At 35.5% G+C, this 19807-nt stretch overlaps 1 protein-coding gene across 18 annotated transcripts in view; it reads left to right on the forward strand.

The window, feature by feature from the left end:
* CSNK1G3 (casein kinase 1 gamma 3) overlaps positions 1 to 19807 on the forward strand; it is a 106115-nt gene that overhangs the window by 40637 nt on the left and 45671 nt on the right. For 14 of the 18 annotated variants that reach the window (XR_004982865.2, XR_004982864.2, XR_004982866.2 and 11 more), the window contains exons 3-4: positions 5250 to 5290; positions 8084 to 8153. The exons of 1 other annotated variant lie outside the window; for it this stretch is intronic. Coding sequence is in view for 14 of the 17 variants with exons in the window: in XM_036409368.2 (XP_036265261.1) it covers positions 5250 to 5290; positions 8084 to 8153 (111 nt within the window). In the remaining 3 variants the exon portion in view is untranslated. Of the gene's footprint in view, positions 1 to 5249; positions 5291 to 5873; positions 5999 to 8080; positions 8154 to 19807 lie in introns of those variants that run through there. 3 more of the 18 variants (XM_045571888.1, XM_045571889.1, XM_036409382.2) reach the window with 3 other exon arrangements.

Genomic DNA, 19807 nt, shown 5'->3' on the forward strand with positions numbered 1-19807 from the left:
CTTCTGAGGCTGGGGCTGGGCCAGGGCCACAGGGAGGCTGCAAGGAAAGTTGACAGTGGAGCGTGCATCAGGCCTCTATTCTATCTAATAAAAGAATAATATGCAAATTGACCATCACTCCAACACACAAGATGCCTACCCCCATGTGGTCAAAGATGACTGCCTGCCCCATATGGACACAAGATGACCATCAGGGGAGGTCAGTGGGAGGGACTAGGTGTGCAAGGGAGGGCAGTTGGAGGCCATCAACCCTGCAGGGGAGGGCAGTTGGGAGGGATCAGGTCTGCAGGGGAGGGCAGTTAGGGGTGACCAGGCCTGCAGGGGAGGTTTAGTTAGGGGCAAATAGGCTGGCAGAGGAGCAGTTAGGTATCAATCAGGCTGGCAGGGGAGTGGTTAGGGGGTGATCAGGCTGGCAGGCAGAAGTGGTTAGGGGCAATCAGGAATGCAGGCATGCGAGCAATTGGGTGCCAACAGTCCTGGATTGTGAGAGGCAGTCGATATCCCTTGAGGGATCCCAGAGTGGAGAGGGTGCAGGCTGGGCTGAAGAACACCCTTCCCTCTCTCTCCCATGCACAAATTTCATGCACTGGGTCTCTAGTATCAAATAAACATGCATATTCATCATTTTTATGTTTATTGATTTTTATACTGCTCCTAACTGAAGTGTATTATAAAACTTATCTGAAAAATCTATATATATAAAAAGCCACGGTCTGTAATGACAAAGGATCGACCAAACAATGGAAGTCACTGCTGGATTGCTGTGGTGACCTAGCACAGACTGCAGCTGGTGTTGGCGCAGGGACCCAGCACTGACTGCAGCTGGTATTGGCGCAGCGACCCAGCACTGACTGCCAAGGGGGCTGTGGATCAGGCCCAGAGAGAGGCCTGCAGAAAGAGAAGCAGGGTCTGATCCTCAACCTCGGTGGCAGCTGTTGATCAGCAATTGCCTCCCTCTTTCTCTCTCCGCTTCACCAGCAGTCATGCCTCTGTTTCTCTCCAGGCCTCCTCAGGGGCTGCTGATCAGCCCCGCCTCTTTGATCAGGCACAGATATAGGCCCAGAGATGCTGACTAGCCTAGAAACTGACTAATCAGAACCAAATCTGGGTGAAGTGCCAGGAGCCAATGACTGCCTATGAGGCGGGGCTTTTGATGCTGGCTGGCATAGAAACCGACCAGTCAGAACCTAATCTGGGTGAACTCTGAAGCCAGAACCTAAGGTGGGGGCTGAGAAGGGGTTTTAAGGACAACAACTCTTTGGTGTAATGTGTAAGAAAGCGGTTCAATTTTTCATGACCAGTTTGATAGTATATTGCATATGGCTGGCTATCAGTCCAGATATAGGGATTATGTTTTGTTTTGTTTTTTGCTGAGAGCATCTCCTGCTGAAAAAGACTCCCCTCCTTCTCCCCCCACATACCTCCCCCTCTCCCCCTCATTAAGCAATCCTATCCTATATAATCTATACTACTAAAAGGGTAATATGCTAATTAACCTGGTTGACCAGCCATCTTTTGGACGTCTGACTTCCTTCCAGACAAAGTCATGGTGGTGGGGGCCAAGGCAGAGGCAGTTAGGGGCAATCAGGTCGGCAGGAGAGGGCAGTTGGGTGTGAGATCAGGCCATCCTGGGATGGTAGTTGGTGGTGAGATCTGGCTGGTAGGGGAGGGCACTTAGGAACAAAATCAGGCCAGCAGATAAGGGTGATCAGACAGGCAGACGCAGTTGGGAGGTAAGATCAGGCTGGCAGGGGAGGTGAGTTAATGGCAATCAGGCAGGCAGGCAGGTGAGTGGTTAGAAGACAGCAGTCCCAGATTGCAAGAGGGATGATCCACCACTGGTTTATGGACTGGTTTAGGCCTGATCCATAAACTGGTGGTCGGACATCCCCTAAGGAGTCCCTGATTGGAGAGGGTTCAGGCTGGGCTGAGGGAACCCCCCTTCGTGTACGAATTTTGTGCACTGGGCCTCTAGTGTAATAGTAAGGAATAGACTATGATGCTATAGCAAAATGGTGTTAAGCAAAATAGTTTATTTTCCTTTTACATAATATAAACCATAGGGAGAGCACCCAGGGCTGTCTGGGTACCTCTGCCTCAATATATGGCTTCAGTATCTGTGGAATTGGGATTGCTCCAGTTGTTGCCACCTCCCAACCAGCACGAAGGAGAAAAAAGAGCCAGGAGAGCACACATTTATTCTTGGGAGTGGGGAGTGATAAACCTCATATTCAGAACTTTATCACTTGGCCCCTCAAGGTGAAAGGCTGGAAATGTAGTCTCTAGCTGGATGACCATTTTAAAATGAAGGCATGCTATTATAGAAGAGGGCACATGGATATTGGTGGGTAACTAGTAGTTTCTGTTATAAACATATACATTGTTTCTGTAGAACATAGTTTTTTATGATTACCATTCATATACCATAAAATTGATAACAGCAGCTTTTCAAGTTTAATATGGCATAATGTTCTGTTGTGAATATCTTCTAAAATTGGATTAAAACCAGTTTAGCTGGAACTAATCTGTTACTTGGAGCCTTCTCTTAAGTGTATTATCTCTACAGATACACACTTCTCTCTTATTCATACTGTACACACACACACAGTTTGTGCATCATTTGTTTGTTAATGCACATAACAAATATTGATTAAAAACAAACTATGCTAGGTGACAAAAATGCATTGGTAGTATTGTTTAGTTTTTGTTGATGTTTATAAATATAACCCTCAAAATTTTTTCTAATGTTCTAGAAAAGATGATCTTTTTAGGATTTAGTGCTTTTTGCTTTGATATAAAAGATAGTTGACTATGTAAATGCAACAAAAACTACTTCTAGAAGTATTTGGTAAAGTTAAGTTCCATGGAATCTGTATTTAATCTGACTACCCTATGAATATTTACTTTTCATGTACATGTGAATAAACAAATACAAAATTGTCTTTGAAAAGATTATAATGTTCTGAGAAAATACAAATTTCATCTTTGAACTTAAAATAGAATTGTTTCTTTGATAGACATAAGTTCCTCAAGATTAAGTTAGTGTACCATTAAATTATTCACTGGATACTTACTGTAGACGAAGCTTACAAGTTTATACATAATATATTCTTGAAAATGTATAAGAAGTCACAGATTATAAATGCTAAACAAATGGATTAAAAACATGTTTTCTAGTATATGTTTCAAATACTTATGGGATCAATAAGTATGTAAATACAGGCGACACTTTTGGTATTTCTATTAAGTTCCATCTTTCTGCAAACTGTAATGGGTTTATGAGACTTATTAGTATGAATGCTTTTTATGATTTCTTTTTATAAAATAGGTATAAAAACTCAGAAAAGTATTATACTATTTGTATGAACAAACACCACTGTAAAATAGCAGCAGTATATCTGAGACTGAAATTTTGCTTAGAAGTTTTACTGCTATTTGTCAGCTGCTTTATAAAAAGAAGTTAGGTGTCTTAATGCTGGAAAATCACGTGTGAAAGTTGATGCTTGCTTGTTCTGTGTTCTGTAGCCAATACGACCAGGGCTATTTACTGTAACAGTTGTGAAAACAAAATACTGTCCTTTAAAATAATAAGAAAAATAAGTTTTCTTGCCCTAAATTTAATACATGCTTATTGAAAAAAAGTACTAGAAATTCAGAAATCACATATTCTATTTTTTATTCTTTTTTACTATACTTGCAAAGGAACATTAATTTATATATCAAATTGTCTTCATGTATTTACTGCTTTTAAAATTCTCCATAGTATTTTACTTGGGCTATGGATGCTTACCCATTGTGCCTTTTTTTTTTTTTTTTTTTTTTTTTAGATTATTTGCAATCCACCATTGCAAAGATTATTATAATTTATTTAATAATGTTAAATCTTTATTCTGGCTTGTTACTTATTTGTTCTTTGTATATGATAGATTTTTTTTCAACATTCAGAAATGTAAAATATTTTATGTAATCAAATATGTATAAAAATCTTCTGACCTTTTACTTTTTTCCACTTTTTAGTATTTTGAAAACTTCTATATATTGGGCTAATAAACATTATTTTAGATATGTGCACCCCTGTGTTCATTGCAGCATAATTTACAATAGTCAAGATATGTAAACAACCTCAGTGTCCAATGATAGAAGAATGGATAAAGAAGTTATGGAACATATATACTATGGATTATTACTCAGCCATAAAAAAGAATGCAATTTTGCCATTTGCAATGACATTATGCTAAGTGAAAAGAAGTCAAATTAAGACAAATACCATATGATTTCAGTTACATGTGGGAACTGAAAAACAAAATAAAACAGGAACAAACTCATAGATACAGAGAACAAATTAATGTTTGCCAGATTAGGGAGCTGGGTAATGGGTGAAAAAATTGAAAGGATTAGGAAGTACAAATTGGCAGTTGTAAAAATAGTAAGGGGATAAATGTACAGCATAGGGAATATAGTTAATAATATAATACCTATGTATGGTCTCAGATGGGTACTACACTTAGAGAGGGATCACTTTCTAAGGCATATAAGTGTTTAATCACTATGTTGTACAACTGAAACAAATATAATGTATGTCAATTGTAATTGAAAAATAATTAAAAAATAAAAAATATTTTTTCTTGTTTTGTGCCTTATATCTAACTCTTAAAATATTGGAATTTAATTTGGTTATACATTAAGGTGCTAATAACTTTTTTCACTCAAAGTAGTTAGCTAATTTATTAGAGCTAATTATTGGATAATACCTTTTTCTGTTTTTAATATATTACAGATTTTTTTCCAGGTATTCATTGTATTTACTTGGATTATATATGAACCCCAATAAGATTACATTAAATAATGATATGAGATGGTGATTGGGAGAGGAATTTTATATTCCTGTTTTTATATGAGTTCTGGTTTTACAATATAGTTTAGCATATGTTTAACTATTGATTACATTATGAGTTGTGTACAATATTACAAAAAAATAAGATTCTATTCATCTATGTAAGTGGGCTGAAGTATTTATTAATATCACTTTCTACTCTGAATTCAGGTGAAATAGTAAATATGTCATTGAGTTGTAGTATTTCCTCATCATTGAGGTTTTTCTTAAGTAGTTGGAAGAAACCTCCTGTGTTTCCTCTAAATATATTTGTGTTTTCCCCCTCTTCCCCCCCACCAAGAGTACAGTTTTACATAATATATCTTTAAGAATTAATTACTGGTAGAATTTGACATTTTTTTCCTTCTTTTTTAAGGGAAAAATTTATATACAAACGAATATGTGGCAATTAAACTGGTAAGTTCGTGTGTCTTATTTTTCCTTAATTCCTATTTCTTTAATGATTAACTTATATTTTATTCGATAGTTACTTTTTTATTTTCATATTTATAACCTGAGTGTTTAAGTATATGGCAATGTATAGGATGTCTCTCTGTTTCTGTGCCATGGAAACTCAATCCCTCTACTTAGGTAGCTCCATAGAACTGAGTTTTTGAATTTCGGCACTATTTTTCACTTAAGGAAGCTAGTATATTGACATTTTAATTAGATCAAAATTAGAAGCAAGATTTCTCTTTCTGATTCAAGTATTTAAACAAAAGTTTCCTTAATATTTAGGATTATAATCTTTGAAAGTATTTCCAGGTAGCTTTCAAAATCTCTTTTTTAACTGATATTTTATATATGGTAAAGCTGGCTATTGCTTGGCTTTCGGGGATTCAGAAATTCTTGATGTGGGTGGAGAACAGCAGGAAAGCAAACTCCCATGGAACTATTCTGAATTCCTAAATGTGCCCGGAATGACAGCTGTAAGGCATCTCTGTTTTTGAAAGAGTTGGGATCTGGGAGTTTTTATAAGACATAACTTTCTTTGGCACAGCTTTTCTATCTGGTTTGCCAGCCAGGTTTCCATGTCTGGGTTTTTCCAGTCTGCCTGCCATTCTCAATCTTGTGCTTGCCAATATAACCACTGTATTAAGGTAATGAAAGATGATGATTAGAGAAAAGATAAGTGGGGGAAAATAGAAAATCTTTTAGGATGAGCTAGAAAATTGTACTTAAAGTATGTTTGTGAGTATAGGCCACATTTCACTGCAACAAATGTTTATTTTCACTGGAAGTAAGATGTACAGTAGGGTTGTGGTGTCTCTAAGACTGGCTGAGTGGCTTGTGGGTTTGGTCTGGCATTTACCTGGAGGGGTTCACCTTGGTTTTAAGGTCTGGTTCTTGGCTTTATGTCGGAAAATCTGGTTAAGTCATCTCTTCACAGACATCGTCACTGTTAATCAGAGGTAGATTTAATAAATTAATGCAATCAGTCAAGCTCAGAAATATTTAAGAAGAGTTAATTTCTAATTTTATAATGAAGTATTTTACTGTTACAGGTTCAGAATACCCAAATCAGTTTAAGTAATGTTTTCTTTCTATAGGCTGATCTGCATAGAAAGCCAACTTAGAATGACAAGCTTCCCTCCTGATTATGAAATGTCTACAGGAGGAGTTAGTGTGTATGAATCACAATGGGGAGATTCAGGATGCAGGGACTGAACAGTGTTTGAATGGGCATTGCCAACTTTTGTTTCTTTGGAATTATTTTTTTCCATGTTCTATTTCAGTGGTCTAGGGTGTAGACATTGGATGGTGTTGGGAGTGGGGGTGGTGCACAAGAATAGAAGTGTAGTAAGTAACACCCATATGCTGTGTTATTGATGCAGCAGCCTGTGGTGAGCAGGTCCACTCAAGTGAGGTAGTGAATGATATTTAACTAATATGTTACGGGAAATAAACCACTGTGTCAAAACAGGAGCCACTCCACTAGGCTGACGTTTCCTTGTCATAAGTGGTATCTGTTAGGTCATGTTATTTCAGATTTGGAACCTTTTTCCCCTCTTGACACCATTGATGCATTAGTAAACATTTATTATGTTATCTTTTGTCCTTCTTACATATATTCACATATGTCATCTTTTTAGTTCATATTCATGCTATGTTACTATCCCCTTTATTATTTTTCTTGTTTTTTTCTTTTACATTCTTCCCCTGTTTACCTTTTAAGCATAGTGATCAGAGTGCGACATATAATAATTTTGGTTATGCAGTGTTCTTTTGAGAAACTGGGAATGTTTTTGTAGCTGTGTCTGGTATTCTGAGGTTGAAGTATAGTATGGAGACATGTTCGCCTTAAATTAAAAAATATATTGACAGGACAGAAATTTGTTTTAATCTCTTTTTAAAAAATATTTTAAGAAAAAATTTTAATGTTATGTGCAATAAACATTAATATTTCAAGAAAAAAGATCTTAAATATAATATTACCAAAACTGTACTAACAAAGTATAATATCACAAAAGTTGTAGGAAGTATTACAGGAAGCATTAAAAATCTGCAAATACCACATCATAGTTTGGTATTTAGTTTACTAAACATATGTAAAACATATACCATGTAATATCTTTAATATTAATATAATAACATAAAACTAACTTAAAGGTGATAGAAGTAAAAAAGTGAATACTCTGAGGGAAGGATGAAAAAGTGTTCTAAAGATTTTTTGAGATGATAGTTGGTGGAGTATATGCAGTTAACAAAGCTCATGGACCTAATGCTTATGAACTGTGTGTTTTGTTTAAGCTTCATCCCAAGTAAAAAATTTAAAAAATATGTTGTTGTTACTGTCAAAAATTTATCTTCATATTTGTTCTTTCCTACTTTTATATGATTTTACTTTAACCTAAAACTATTACATAAGAAATACACAGTTCAAGATGAATTCCTAGAAACAAAAGAAATAGAGTAAGGGTCACCATTCCCCCAGTTATGAATGTTTGGTGTATACTTTTCTTCAGGGTCAAAGAGTCAACATAAATTTCCCTAATGATTGATCTAATAGCCATGTAATCTTTTGTACGTTTTTGACATCAATTTATTTTACATTGAAATACATGAACAGTTGATCTAACCTTAAATAGACAAAGGTGCCTAATAAAATATTAATTATCTTAAGAGTTGACACCAAGATTTATAACATTTGGAATTGGGGCCTAATGACCTTTTAATAACTTGTTTTTGTTTTTGTTTTTTTTAAATTAGGAACCTATGAAATCCAGAGCACCACAGCTACATTTGGAATATAGATTCTATAAGCAGTTAGGATCTGGAGGTAAAATTTTATATTTTAAAATTTGAAATAAAATGGATTGTCATAACTCTTAGGTTTCAAAGAATAGTATTTAAATTGAGTTATAGTGAATCACGTCTTAAGGCGTTACCAGACATTTTCTTGCTATAGTCTTAATGTTCACTCCTTATTTTAAACTAGAGGCCCATTGCATGAAATTCATGCACCAGTAGGGTCCTTAGGCCTGGCCGGTGATCAGGGCCAATCTGTGGGGGGACCCGTGGGGTGACCTGGGGGTGGGAGGCCTGCTGGCACCTGTGTTGAGTGTCTGCTCCCTGGTGGTCAGTATTCGTCATAGCAACAGGTTGTTCCACTGATCATCCCGCCATTTAGTTGATTTGCATATTGGGCTTTTATTATATAGGATAGGATATTTTTGGAGCTTTTTATCTTGGTATTAATATGAGTAGAGATCATTGTGAAAAAATTTAATTTGAGAATATAAGATGAATATAGCCTCTTTATTATTATATTTTAGTAATATGTAGCTATTGAAATGACTTATGACATTGTTAGTATGCTGAAAAGTGGCCCATAAAAGATATTTATATCATAAGCCATAGAATTTATAAATGATACCTACAGCCAAGACTCTGCAGATATTATTAAGTTAATGATTTTGAGATAAGGAGATTATTCTGGATTATTGGGTAGCCCCTAAATGTAATCACAGATGTCCTTGTAAAAGAGACATTTTACATTTACAGAAGAGGAGAAGGCAAAGTGGTACAGAGGCAGACATAGGAGTGATATAGCTCTAAGCCAAGGAATGCTGGCAACCAAGTAGCTTCATCTAGATAATCTATTACAACCTCCAGAGGAAGTGTGACTGCCCACAGCTTGATTCAACCTAGTGAAACTGATTTCAGATTTATGACCTCCAGAATTGTAGAAAATAATTTTTTGCTGGTTTTATTATTTTTTTGAGCTACAAGTGTGTGGTAATTACAGTGCTGTAGGAAATTAATAAAAGTATATTTTATATAAACTCTAAATCTAAGTGATAATGAATGTGCTGTTGGAAAAAACTAATGAGAAAATTTCCTATTGTATGTTGCATTTCTTTTATGTTAAACTCACAGCACTACATTTTCTCTTCACTAACTATAATGACTTTATATATACAAGTTCTTATTAGGTAGGGATATTTTGTTTCCTGAGATTTGATAAAATGGAATTTTTTTCATGTCTTTGTAAGTGCATGTTTATATTCTAGTTGGTAGAGCTATTCATATCTTAATATAGTGGTCAGCAAACTCATTAATCAACAGAGCAAAATATCAACAGTACGATTGAAATTTCTTTTGAGAGCCAAATTTTCTTACCTTCTTACTAGAGGGTTATTATTTAGCATGAAGCCCAAATTTCTCTTTCTACTGACTCACTTTATATTTACTATTCCTTGAATAGACCTTACTATTTTCATGTTTGTATTCTTTTTTTCTGGAATGTCTTCTTTCTTTTTCAATGAATTCTTTATTTTTTCAGGTCCAACTAAATGTCACTCTTTTGCAGTGCATTTTCTAACATCTGTTTGTTCTGTCTCAAAATACTTCTTCTTGGACCTGAAGTTTTTGTGAATGTATCATTATTTTTCTTTTACCATATCATATTATATTATTATTTGTTTATGTCTATCTCTTCCACTACAATTTGAACTCTTTGAGGGCAGTGAAATAATATACTCATATTGTTATTCTTGAAACTGAGAATGATCAATAAAGTAGGTCTTTGGTAAATGATTGAAGTGATTAAATGAGAATAATAGACAGTTTTATTAGATATAAAGTTGTGATACAAAATCTCCAAAATTTCCTTTTTAAGTTCTGTTATTATGTTTAGTTTTTTTTTTTTTTTTTAATATTTTACAAAGTTATTATAATTATTAAATTTTGAGTTTTCTTATTTCTAACAAAGAAACAGTCATGATTTCAACATTTTTTAGTTAAATAGTTTTATTTTTATTATCTAGTGATTTGGTAAATTTAATTTCTCATTTTAAAGATTTAGAAATAGAAGGAAAAATCAGTAATATTTTTTAAATTAATGGAAATGATAAAACAAGGAGATATGCAAATGCTTATTTAATGAACTGAATTATATAACTCAGTCATCTAAAAATAAATTACTTTTCAGAGTAGGGTTGGTTTTAATGATTAGGTTTAATTAATTTTTTTATATACTTTGAAAAAGTTTAGTTGAATTGTTGATACTGTAGGAAAATGTTTGGGACATATTTTGAAATTTATAGGGAACTTTTTTTTTTTGAGAACCTGTGATTCTGAATAATGCTTTTTTAATGTTAAATGATTTCTTTGACATCAGATGATTTTAAATAGCCGATACTAGGGGAACTTTGCAATTAAATTATTTCATGAAATTTCTTTATCAAGCTGTTATCTTTATGACAGAAAGTAAAATAACTTTTTTCTGTCATAAATTATTACTTATCAAAGTAGGTAAAATAATCTTTTCTGTCATAAATTACTAACTGTAGAAATGACATTAAACATATGGTTTGAAACCATGCATTTTTTTAATATATCATTGTTTCTCAAACAAGTGGCTTGATTTTTTTATGTTTCCTGAGCTATGATGTTCTAAACAATATGTAATTTGATAATAGCAGCAGTGGCTGTTTCTAAAATTATACTTCTGTGTAGTATTGCCTTCAAAGAGCTGTTAAAAGAGCTTCTCTTCTTTCTATATACTGATTCCTCTGCCTTCTCAGTTTGTGCTTTCTTAAAAGTCAGGATTTATGTGTTTCCTGTGTGTTTTGCTCTGGTTTATAGATACATTTTCACATTTTTTCAATATTATGTAGCTCTGTCTGCTAGCTAAACCAGTGTTGGTAATTCCATAATGGATGGAAATTTTATCATACTATTCACTGTTGATAAACATTGTGTGTAATACTATTAGCCTTTTAAACATGAGTGTACACATACAGTAATATCTAAAATTCCTTCCACTGAATTGCCAGATTAGATTTTTCTCTGATCATGTCTTAAATCTAAGAAATTGTTATTTTTATTTTATTTTTTAATACATTTTATTAATTTTTTACAGAGAGGAAGAGAGAAGGATAGAGAGTTAGAATAATCAATCAGCTGCCTCCTGCACACCCCCCACTTGGGACATGCCCGCAACCAAGGCACATGCCCTTGATCGGAATCGAACCTGGGACCTTCCAGTCTGCAGGCCGACGCTCTATCCACTGAGCCAAACCGGTTTTGGTGAAATTGTTATTTTTATATAGAAGTGTCTGTTTGAGAAAACAGAGAGAAAATATTGTAAAAACCAGGAAAGTTAGTTGAATAAACTAATTAGAATATTACTTACAGTATTTTGGTATCAACAAAATGAATGAAAATACTATGTGAGTAGGTGGTTAGCGAAGACTTAATCTCAGCCTAGATAACCAACAGTTTATGTAGCAGATTCTCAGAGTTCTTTTTTCTATCCTAGATTAACAGCTTTTAGAAGACATCTGAAGTATATATAATAATTCTAATTCTGTATGAGAATTTCTGTAAGTTATGCATTGCTAAACTTTTACTAATTTACTGGAGGCCGGTACACGAATTTGTGCACAGGCGGGTTCCCTCTGTGTGGCCTGCAGGGATCAGCCAGAATCCCGCGGTCCAATGCTGCCTGTAGCTCCCACCTGCCACTCCCGTTTATCCCCACTGTGCCCGCTGCAGGCTCGTGCCCAGTCAGTCCCCAATTGGGAGAGACTCATGCTGCCACAGCAGTGCTCGCCAGCCTTGAGCCCAAGGGGAGTGGCCTCTGGGATCAGGCTGAAACTGGCTCTCCAACATCCCCTGAGGGGTCCCCGATTGTGAGAGGGTACAGGTTAGGCTGAGGGACCCCACCAGTGCATGATCAGGCTGGGGAGGAACTACGGGAGGACTCCAGGGCATATCTGGCCCATCTCCTTCAGTCCCAATGGGCTACACCCCAGTAGTAAGCTAACCTACTGGTTGGAGCATCTGCCCCCTAGTGGTTGGTCCACATCATAGCGACTGGTCCACCAGTTGACTTTGTGCTCCCTGGTGGTCAATGCATGTCAAAGTGAGCAATTGAGCAGCCATAGCATACCATTAGCATATTGCACTTTGATTGGTTGTTTGGTGGTTCTACCGTTCAGCTATTTGCATATTACTCTTTTATTATATAGGACTAGAAGCCCAGAGCGTGAGGAAACACCCAGAGGGCGACCAGGACCCATGCCTGACTCTCAGTGTCCCCTGGCTCCCCTGCCTGTGTCTGCTCCGGGGCCACCCAAGCCCCCATGCCGGCTTGGGCAGGCCCTGTAGTCTCTGTCTCTGTTTCTGCTCTGGAACTCACCTGTGCGCAAATCTCCTGTCCGGTCATGACCCATCACTGCGTCCTAGCCTAATTTGCATATTACCTCTTTATATATATACTTGAGGCCCGGTGCAGAAAATTTGTGCATGAGGGTGTGTCACTCAGCCCAGCCTGCACCCTCTCCAATCTGGAACCCCTCGAGGGATGTCTATTTGTTTAGGGCCGATCCCTGTTTAGGATCGAGCCTAAACGGGCAGTCGGACATCCCTCTCACAATCCAAGGCTGCTGGCTCCAAACTGCTCGCCTGCCTGCCTGATTGCCTGCCCCTAATTGTTTCCGTCTGCCAGCCTGATCACCCCCTAACCACTCCTCTGCTAGCCTGATTGATGCCTAACTGCTCCCCTGTCAGCCTGATTGCCCCTAACTGCCCTCCTCTGCAGGCCTGGTCAACTGTAACTGCCTTCTCCTGCAGGCCTGGTCTCCACCAACTGCTCTTCCCTGCAGGCTTGGGTTCCCCCCAACTACCCTTCCCTCCAGGCTTGTTCACCTCCAACTGCCCTCCCTTGCAGGCTGTCTTGTGGTGGCCATTTTGTGTCTGCATGGGGGCAGCTATCTTTGACCACAGGGGCAGTCATCTTGTGTGTTGGAGTGATTGATGGTCATCTTGCATATTACTTTTATTAGATAGGATAGATCTGTGAATATAGGTGTGCATTGGTACTAGTAGATGGAAGTGTACGAAGTTCTTCTGTCATAGTTTATGGAGATTGTGTACATTTAAAGAATGCTATGAATTCTTGAAATATGTTTGGTTTGTATGGTATAGGCATTAGGATTGTTGTATATTATGTGGTAATTATAGTATTTTTAGAGATTAATTAATAACATTAGAATCTTAAAAATGGAGATAAGAGATTTAATTTTCTAAAATACAGCATCATTTATGTTATTTCCTATTTAATATTAGAAAGAAAGCAAAAAGCCATGCAAAACAATGTTGATTTTATATTTCATGTTTTATTTTAGATTTAAATATAAAGTAGCACATTGTTAGAAGAAAAAATTTATAATCTTAAAACTTGGGGTAAAAATGATACAATTCATTTTTTTTCTTAATTATTTAGGCCCAAAGAGAATAATAACTGAATAATGAATAATATAGCATATTCACATGATATTCATTGAATATTTAATATAATAAAGAATACTTGTGATGTTAGTTTTTGATGTTCTTTAAAATTTAGAATAATGTCTAATGTATAAATAGAATTATCACAGAAAATAGTATTGCTTCTTTTTTACAGTTGAGGTCGCTTTATTCCTTTTATTTGAGGTTAAGTGGTAGAGTTTTACTACTTAATTGTGGGTGCTGTGGTATTTTAATGGAGTAACTTTTACCAAATCTGGAACTCATGACACCTGTTTGTTCATATCAGAGCTTAAAATTTTGGGATCTCTTTTTGACCCCAGAGAACTTTTCCTATTGTGGATTAGCTGTTAATAGTTACCATTTGAGAAATTAAAATAGAAATATAAAAATATTGCCACATTAACTTATTTTAAAATAACAGTATTTTAAAATCACAACTGACTATATATTCCAAATAAGAAAAAAATGAAAAAAGTGGCCTTGAGAAAAGTATATATTTTGGACATCTCTTTAATATCTGGCTTACTAGAAAACAGCTAGGTTGTCATATCTTCTTCATTCATTCTGTCCATTGTCAAATTATATCAGATAGCCTCTGGAAAACTGACTACTTAAAATGTAAATAATATCTTAGTGTTATTATAAAAGTAATTTGATGTCAGTGACCTCCTGAAAGGGTCTCATGGACCATCTGCATCTGTTCCTAAGTATTTCTAGACCATATGTTGAGAACTGCTGAGCTAGGCATATAAGCATTTATGCTAAAGGTTAAGAATGCCTTAAAGTAAAACTGCTTTGGAAAAGAACATAGCCTATGTGATAATTCTGTACTTAGTATTTGTAATCAGATTTTAAGTTTTCTTAACTAGATCTGTAAATTTTAAATTTTCCAATAAGAATATTGATTTTTTTGTTGTTCTTTCTCCAACATGAATACTACTGAACCTGAAAATGTAAAGAAACATCCTGATATTATTTCTTTTAATGATATGCTTAACTCTTACCTATTTAAAAGGAACTGAAGTATTTCAGTGCCTGGCTCACAGTACTAAGTATTCTTTAAGAATATTAGACCTGTATTATCTTGTGACATAAATTAATGTTATTTGACACTTAAATGGAATGCTGAAATATAAAATGAAATGTTTAGTAAAATTAATTCGGGCAGAATATGTGTAAGATTGTATTTTCAAATAATATGTGATTTTTGTATTGGTGCCCATTGTTGAGCTTTGCTTGGGAAAAATAAAATACACTAGTCTGGAAAAGTGGAGATGCTAATAAGCATCCCTGAAAAATACTGATGTTGGAAATTATCAGAACTTTGAATTCACAATGGGTGGCTTTTTATAGTAGTTTCAAAAAATAATTTTAGAATAATAGGAATTGGGTGGAGTAAAAGTTTATAGTTGAAATTTCACTAGATATAAGAACAAATACAAAAGCTTGCTTTTGCCCATGAGTTGGATTGCATCCATGCAATTCAGTAACTAAGTACTTTGATCAAGAGACAGCTAGTAACTTAACACCTTCATTACTCTTCCTGCTAAGCCTTCTTTCTGAGCCTTTCTCTTCTCTGTTACCCTCTTTTCCCCTACCTCTCCCACTTCCAAAACACTTTCATGTGGTCTTGACTACCATATTTATATTGCTGTGATTGTTTTGTTTTGTTCTTGATTACCATACTCCCTAGCCTGTTTGTTAGAAAACAACACAGACCTGCCTTTGGAAATGAAATGTAGATTGTTCTTTATAGAGCTTGCTTTATAATCATGATTTAAAAAAAATGTATTAACTCGACATAAAATTTGTGTTGAAATACATTATCAGTAGTTATCTATAAAGTTTATATATTCATTGACTCACAAAACAAGGAGACATTCAGGGGTAGGTCATCTTTTTTTCACCAGTGATTTGTATTGAGTCATACTTTAAGGTAAAATTACATTGCATGATAAAGCTGAGGTATTTTCATTCATACTGGAGACTCAATATCTGTTTAAATTTACTCACAGAAATATAATGCTATTTATGGGACTTAGTCATTTTGGATAATGTAGTGAAACATAGTTCTGAGACACTTTGAAAACCATTAAAGAAAGAAAATTTTGGAGAAAATTGAAGTAGCTAATTTTTGTCCATTTGCTGACCTTTTTCATGGTGTTATTTCAGAAACCCAAAGGTATGGTATGCATACCACTTGTTTGAATGAACCTGTTAGGTACACATTCTCCTCCCAACAGTTAGCTGGCTTACTTGAAGTAAAGTGGAACAGACTTACTTATGCATACCTTCCCTTGGCTATGAGAAATTCTGTGGGAATAATTATGAATTTGGGTCATGCTTCAGAGGTAGTTTGAAAAGAGGAGATTTGAAGGTTGGATAAAAACAAAAGTTTGACAACTTGGATGGCAGAACTAGGGTAGAAATTTTTTTGAAATGCAACCTTAGAAGTGTTCAGACCACGTGAGGCAGAGTAAATGTGGGCCTTAGCATGGATCTGTTTATGCCTTCTATTGGGTCGGCAACTAGGTAATTGCGGATTTTTTGAAAATCAGACAATTTTTTTATAGAACTAAATAATTTTATTCTGTAATGTATTGCCCATTTTGATCAATGACCTTTTGCCATCTTTCAGGCAGCATCATAATCCCACGTTCAAAAAACTTCTGGTTTTTATTAGCAAAAAACTGAATCAGGTACGATTTGACATCATCATCATTATTGAAATTTTTACCATTCAAGGAGTTTTGTAAAGATCGAAACAAAAAGTAACCAGATGGTGCAAGGTGAGGACTATATGGTGGATGTGGCAAAACATCCCAACCAAGCTCCATTAATTTTTGCCGAGTGACCAAAGATGTGTGTGGCCTTGCATTGTCATGATGGAATACAACACCTTTTCGATTTGTCAATTCGGGCCGCTTTTCTTCAACTGCATTGTTTAATTTCGTTAGTTGTTCAATGTAGACATCAGAATTGATCGTTCGGTTGGGTGGTAAGAGTTCAAAGTAGACAATTCCTTTGTAATCCCACCAAACTGATGACAAAACCTTCTTTTGATGAATATCAGCTTTTGATGTTGTTTGAGTTGGTTCACCTGGCCTGCTCCACGATCTTTTCCGCTTGATATTGTTGTAAACAACCCATTTTTCATCGCCAGTTATCAGTCGTTTTAAAAATGGATCATTTTCATTACGTTTCTTTAGCAAATCGCAGCTGCTAATGCGTTGCGTTAACTGTGATTCTTTCAGTTCGTGAGGAACCCATGTATCGAGTTTTCGAACATAGCCAAGTTGTTTTAAGTGATTTTCAATGCATGTATGTGATACATGAAGCTTCTCTGCAATCTCACGTGTTGTACTGTGACAGTCCGAATTGATTATTGCTTTGATTAGGGCGTCATCAACTTCAACTGGACGACCAGAGCGTTTTTCATCTTTGAGTGAAAAATCACCAGAACGAAATTTGGCAAACCAATTTTGACACTGCCGTTCTTTTAAGGCTTCGTCACCATAAACAGCACATAACTTTTTATGAGCTTGCGATGCGTTTTTCCCTTTGCGGAAATAAAAAAGCAAAATATGACGAAAATGTTCCTTTTGATTTTCCATTTTTCAACGAACGCCAAACGAAAACTACAAAACAGATCAAAAAACTTTTTTTACTGATTAACAGCTGAATAGCCAACTATCAAATAACAAAATCTGTTTTACATTTGTACTACGTCTGCAAACCTAAAAATTCAACTGAAGCCATATATGTGTGAAACCTGCAATTACTTAGTTGCCGACCCAATATTAGGAAGTTTGGTGGGAAGGGAGAGGAAGCCAGACTTACGTTATAGTCTGAATAGTAGTATACTTTGCTTTATTCCTAAGAACTCCAAAATGAAGTTAATAGTTAAGAGTAGTGGCAAGGCTATATAACTTTGAATATTAGGGAGAGTATTTGAGAAATACTAGCTCAGTTACAGATAATGTGTGGATTAAGTAAATAGGGTCTAAATCTTCTATTTAAAGTTTTTTTGTTTTTGTTTTTGTTTTTTGTGGTCCCAAAAGAATTTTTAAAATGTGCATTTTATTCCTGATTGTAAAGGTAGCGTGTATTTTTCAGAACAATTTAGAAAAGCTTAAGAAATATAAAAGAGAAAGGAGAAATCACTTGTGCTTCCAAAATGGGTATGGCATATTTTGCCTAATTAGTCCAGGGTTGGTGGATGGTTAGGTAGTTCCCTGTTGTTTTTTACTGTTACAAGCAGTGCAGCTTCAACATCACTGTGTGCATACTTTTGCTTACTTTGGAAAGGGAAAGGCAAGTTCCTCCAAAAATGTACCAGTTCATATTCTCGTCAACAAGGTTTTAACTCACAACTTTGTAAACCTTGATTAATAAATTAACTTTCAAATTATTAATATCCTTTTGATACTATACCAAAACTTCACAGGTGATTGTTTTTCTTTCATTGGCTTTTATTTTTATTTTTTAAAAATATGTTTTTTATTGATTTCAGAGAGAGAAAGGAGAGGGAGAGATAGAAATATCAATGACGAATTACATCAATCAGCTGCCTCCTGTATGCCCCCTACTGGCAATTGAGCTTGCAACCTAGGCTTGTGCTCTGATGGAGAATCAAATCATGACCTCCTGGTTCATGGGTTCACCCTCAATCACTGAGCCACATTAGCTGGGCTTCTGTTGATTTTTATATAGAATGGAAGGGAGCAAGGAGAGGGGGAGATAGGAAAGTGGGGGGAGGAGAGAGAAAAAGAGAGAGAGAGAGAGAGAGAGAAGAGAGAAGAGAGAAGAGAAGAGAGAGGAGAGAGAAGAGGAGAGACACATGGATTGGTTTCCTCCCACATGCACCCTGCAGGGAGCATGGAACATGCAACCAAGGCACATGCTCTAGCCTGGGAATCAAACCCATGACCCTTCTGTCCTCGGGCTGATGTTCTCATCACTGAACAAATGGTTAGGGCAGGGGATTGATTCTTAAATCAGTTGCAATGTAGAGTTAGAAACCATATTATAAAAAACTTTTCCAATTCTCTCTCGCAATAATATCTATCATACTTTTAATAGGTCAATTACTTGTGCATGGTTTTGTAAAAATATGCATTGGTGATTTGGAAAGTGCTGGTTCAAGTTATTTCAAATAATGATACATTTCATTACTAAATTTAAATTGTAATAGTATCGTCACAAGTTTTATCAGAAAGGGTTTGTTTGTTTAAGTATTGCAGAAGCTTTCAGGTTCATCTTGGCAGATATAAATTTTGCAAAATTCTAAGTTTTACTTGAAAACGTGAATTTTATTGTTGGTATCAAATAGGAACAAGTATTTTAGGTTTTCTTAAATCAACAGACTCTGTTCATTTTCAAAATGCCTTTTATTTCTTTTTCTTTTTGCTTCATCTCATTGTTGAATAGAAGAGGTGAAAGTGGACAGACATTCTTCTCTTGTTCCTAGTCTTCCACCTTCAGGTTTGATGCTAGCTGGGAGCTTTTTTTAGATGCCTTTACCAGGTTGAGGACCTTCTATTCCACATCTGCTGAGAGCTATGTCACATGCTTTTTCAGCTTCTATTAAGGTGAACTGATGCTTTTTCACATTTAATCTGTCATTATGGTGAGTGACATTGATGGATTTCTAAATAATAACCTAAACTTTCTTTCCTCGGTGAAGTCATCCTTGATCATATAGCATCTTGTTCACACATAATCTGTTATGTCTAGCCCAGTCCCGGAAATATATAGAGGATGCTCAAAAAGCATTTGTTGAATTGATTGTGACAAATTTCTTAAGTGGTTTTCCATTTTTAGAAACCTTTGAAAACATTTGAAAAAAGTCTTTTAATAAACCAAAATATGTTGCTACCTTATTCAGTGATCATTACACAACAACTTTAACTACTAGAAATATAGATGGTGACTCAGGAGGAAGTAGAAAAGCCTTTGATAGTCCTTCCATTGAGAATGTCAGACCTGTTTATTTTTATATTCTATATATAGTTCTTACAAGCTTGATGGTCTGGTTTCCTTGCACCCAGATAAGAAGCAACAAACTAAAAGGTGGAAATGAGTTATTAGACATGGCTAAAATTAAAAAATTCCCATGGTATAGAGAGGAAAGTGTCACTGTAGAAATAATTTTAAAAGCTTAGTAGCTGAGGG

Source organism: Pipistrellus kuhlii, unplaced genomic scaffold (assembly GCF_014108245.1).
Source record: "Pipistrellus kuhlii isolate mPipKuh1 unplaced genomic scaffold, mPipKuh1.p scaffold_m20_p_4, whole genome shotgun sequence".
NCBI lineage: Eukaryota > Metazoa > Chordata > Mammalia > Chiroptera > Vespertilionidae > Pipistrellus > Pipistrellus kuhlii.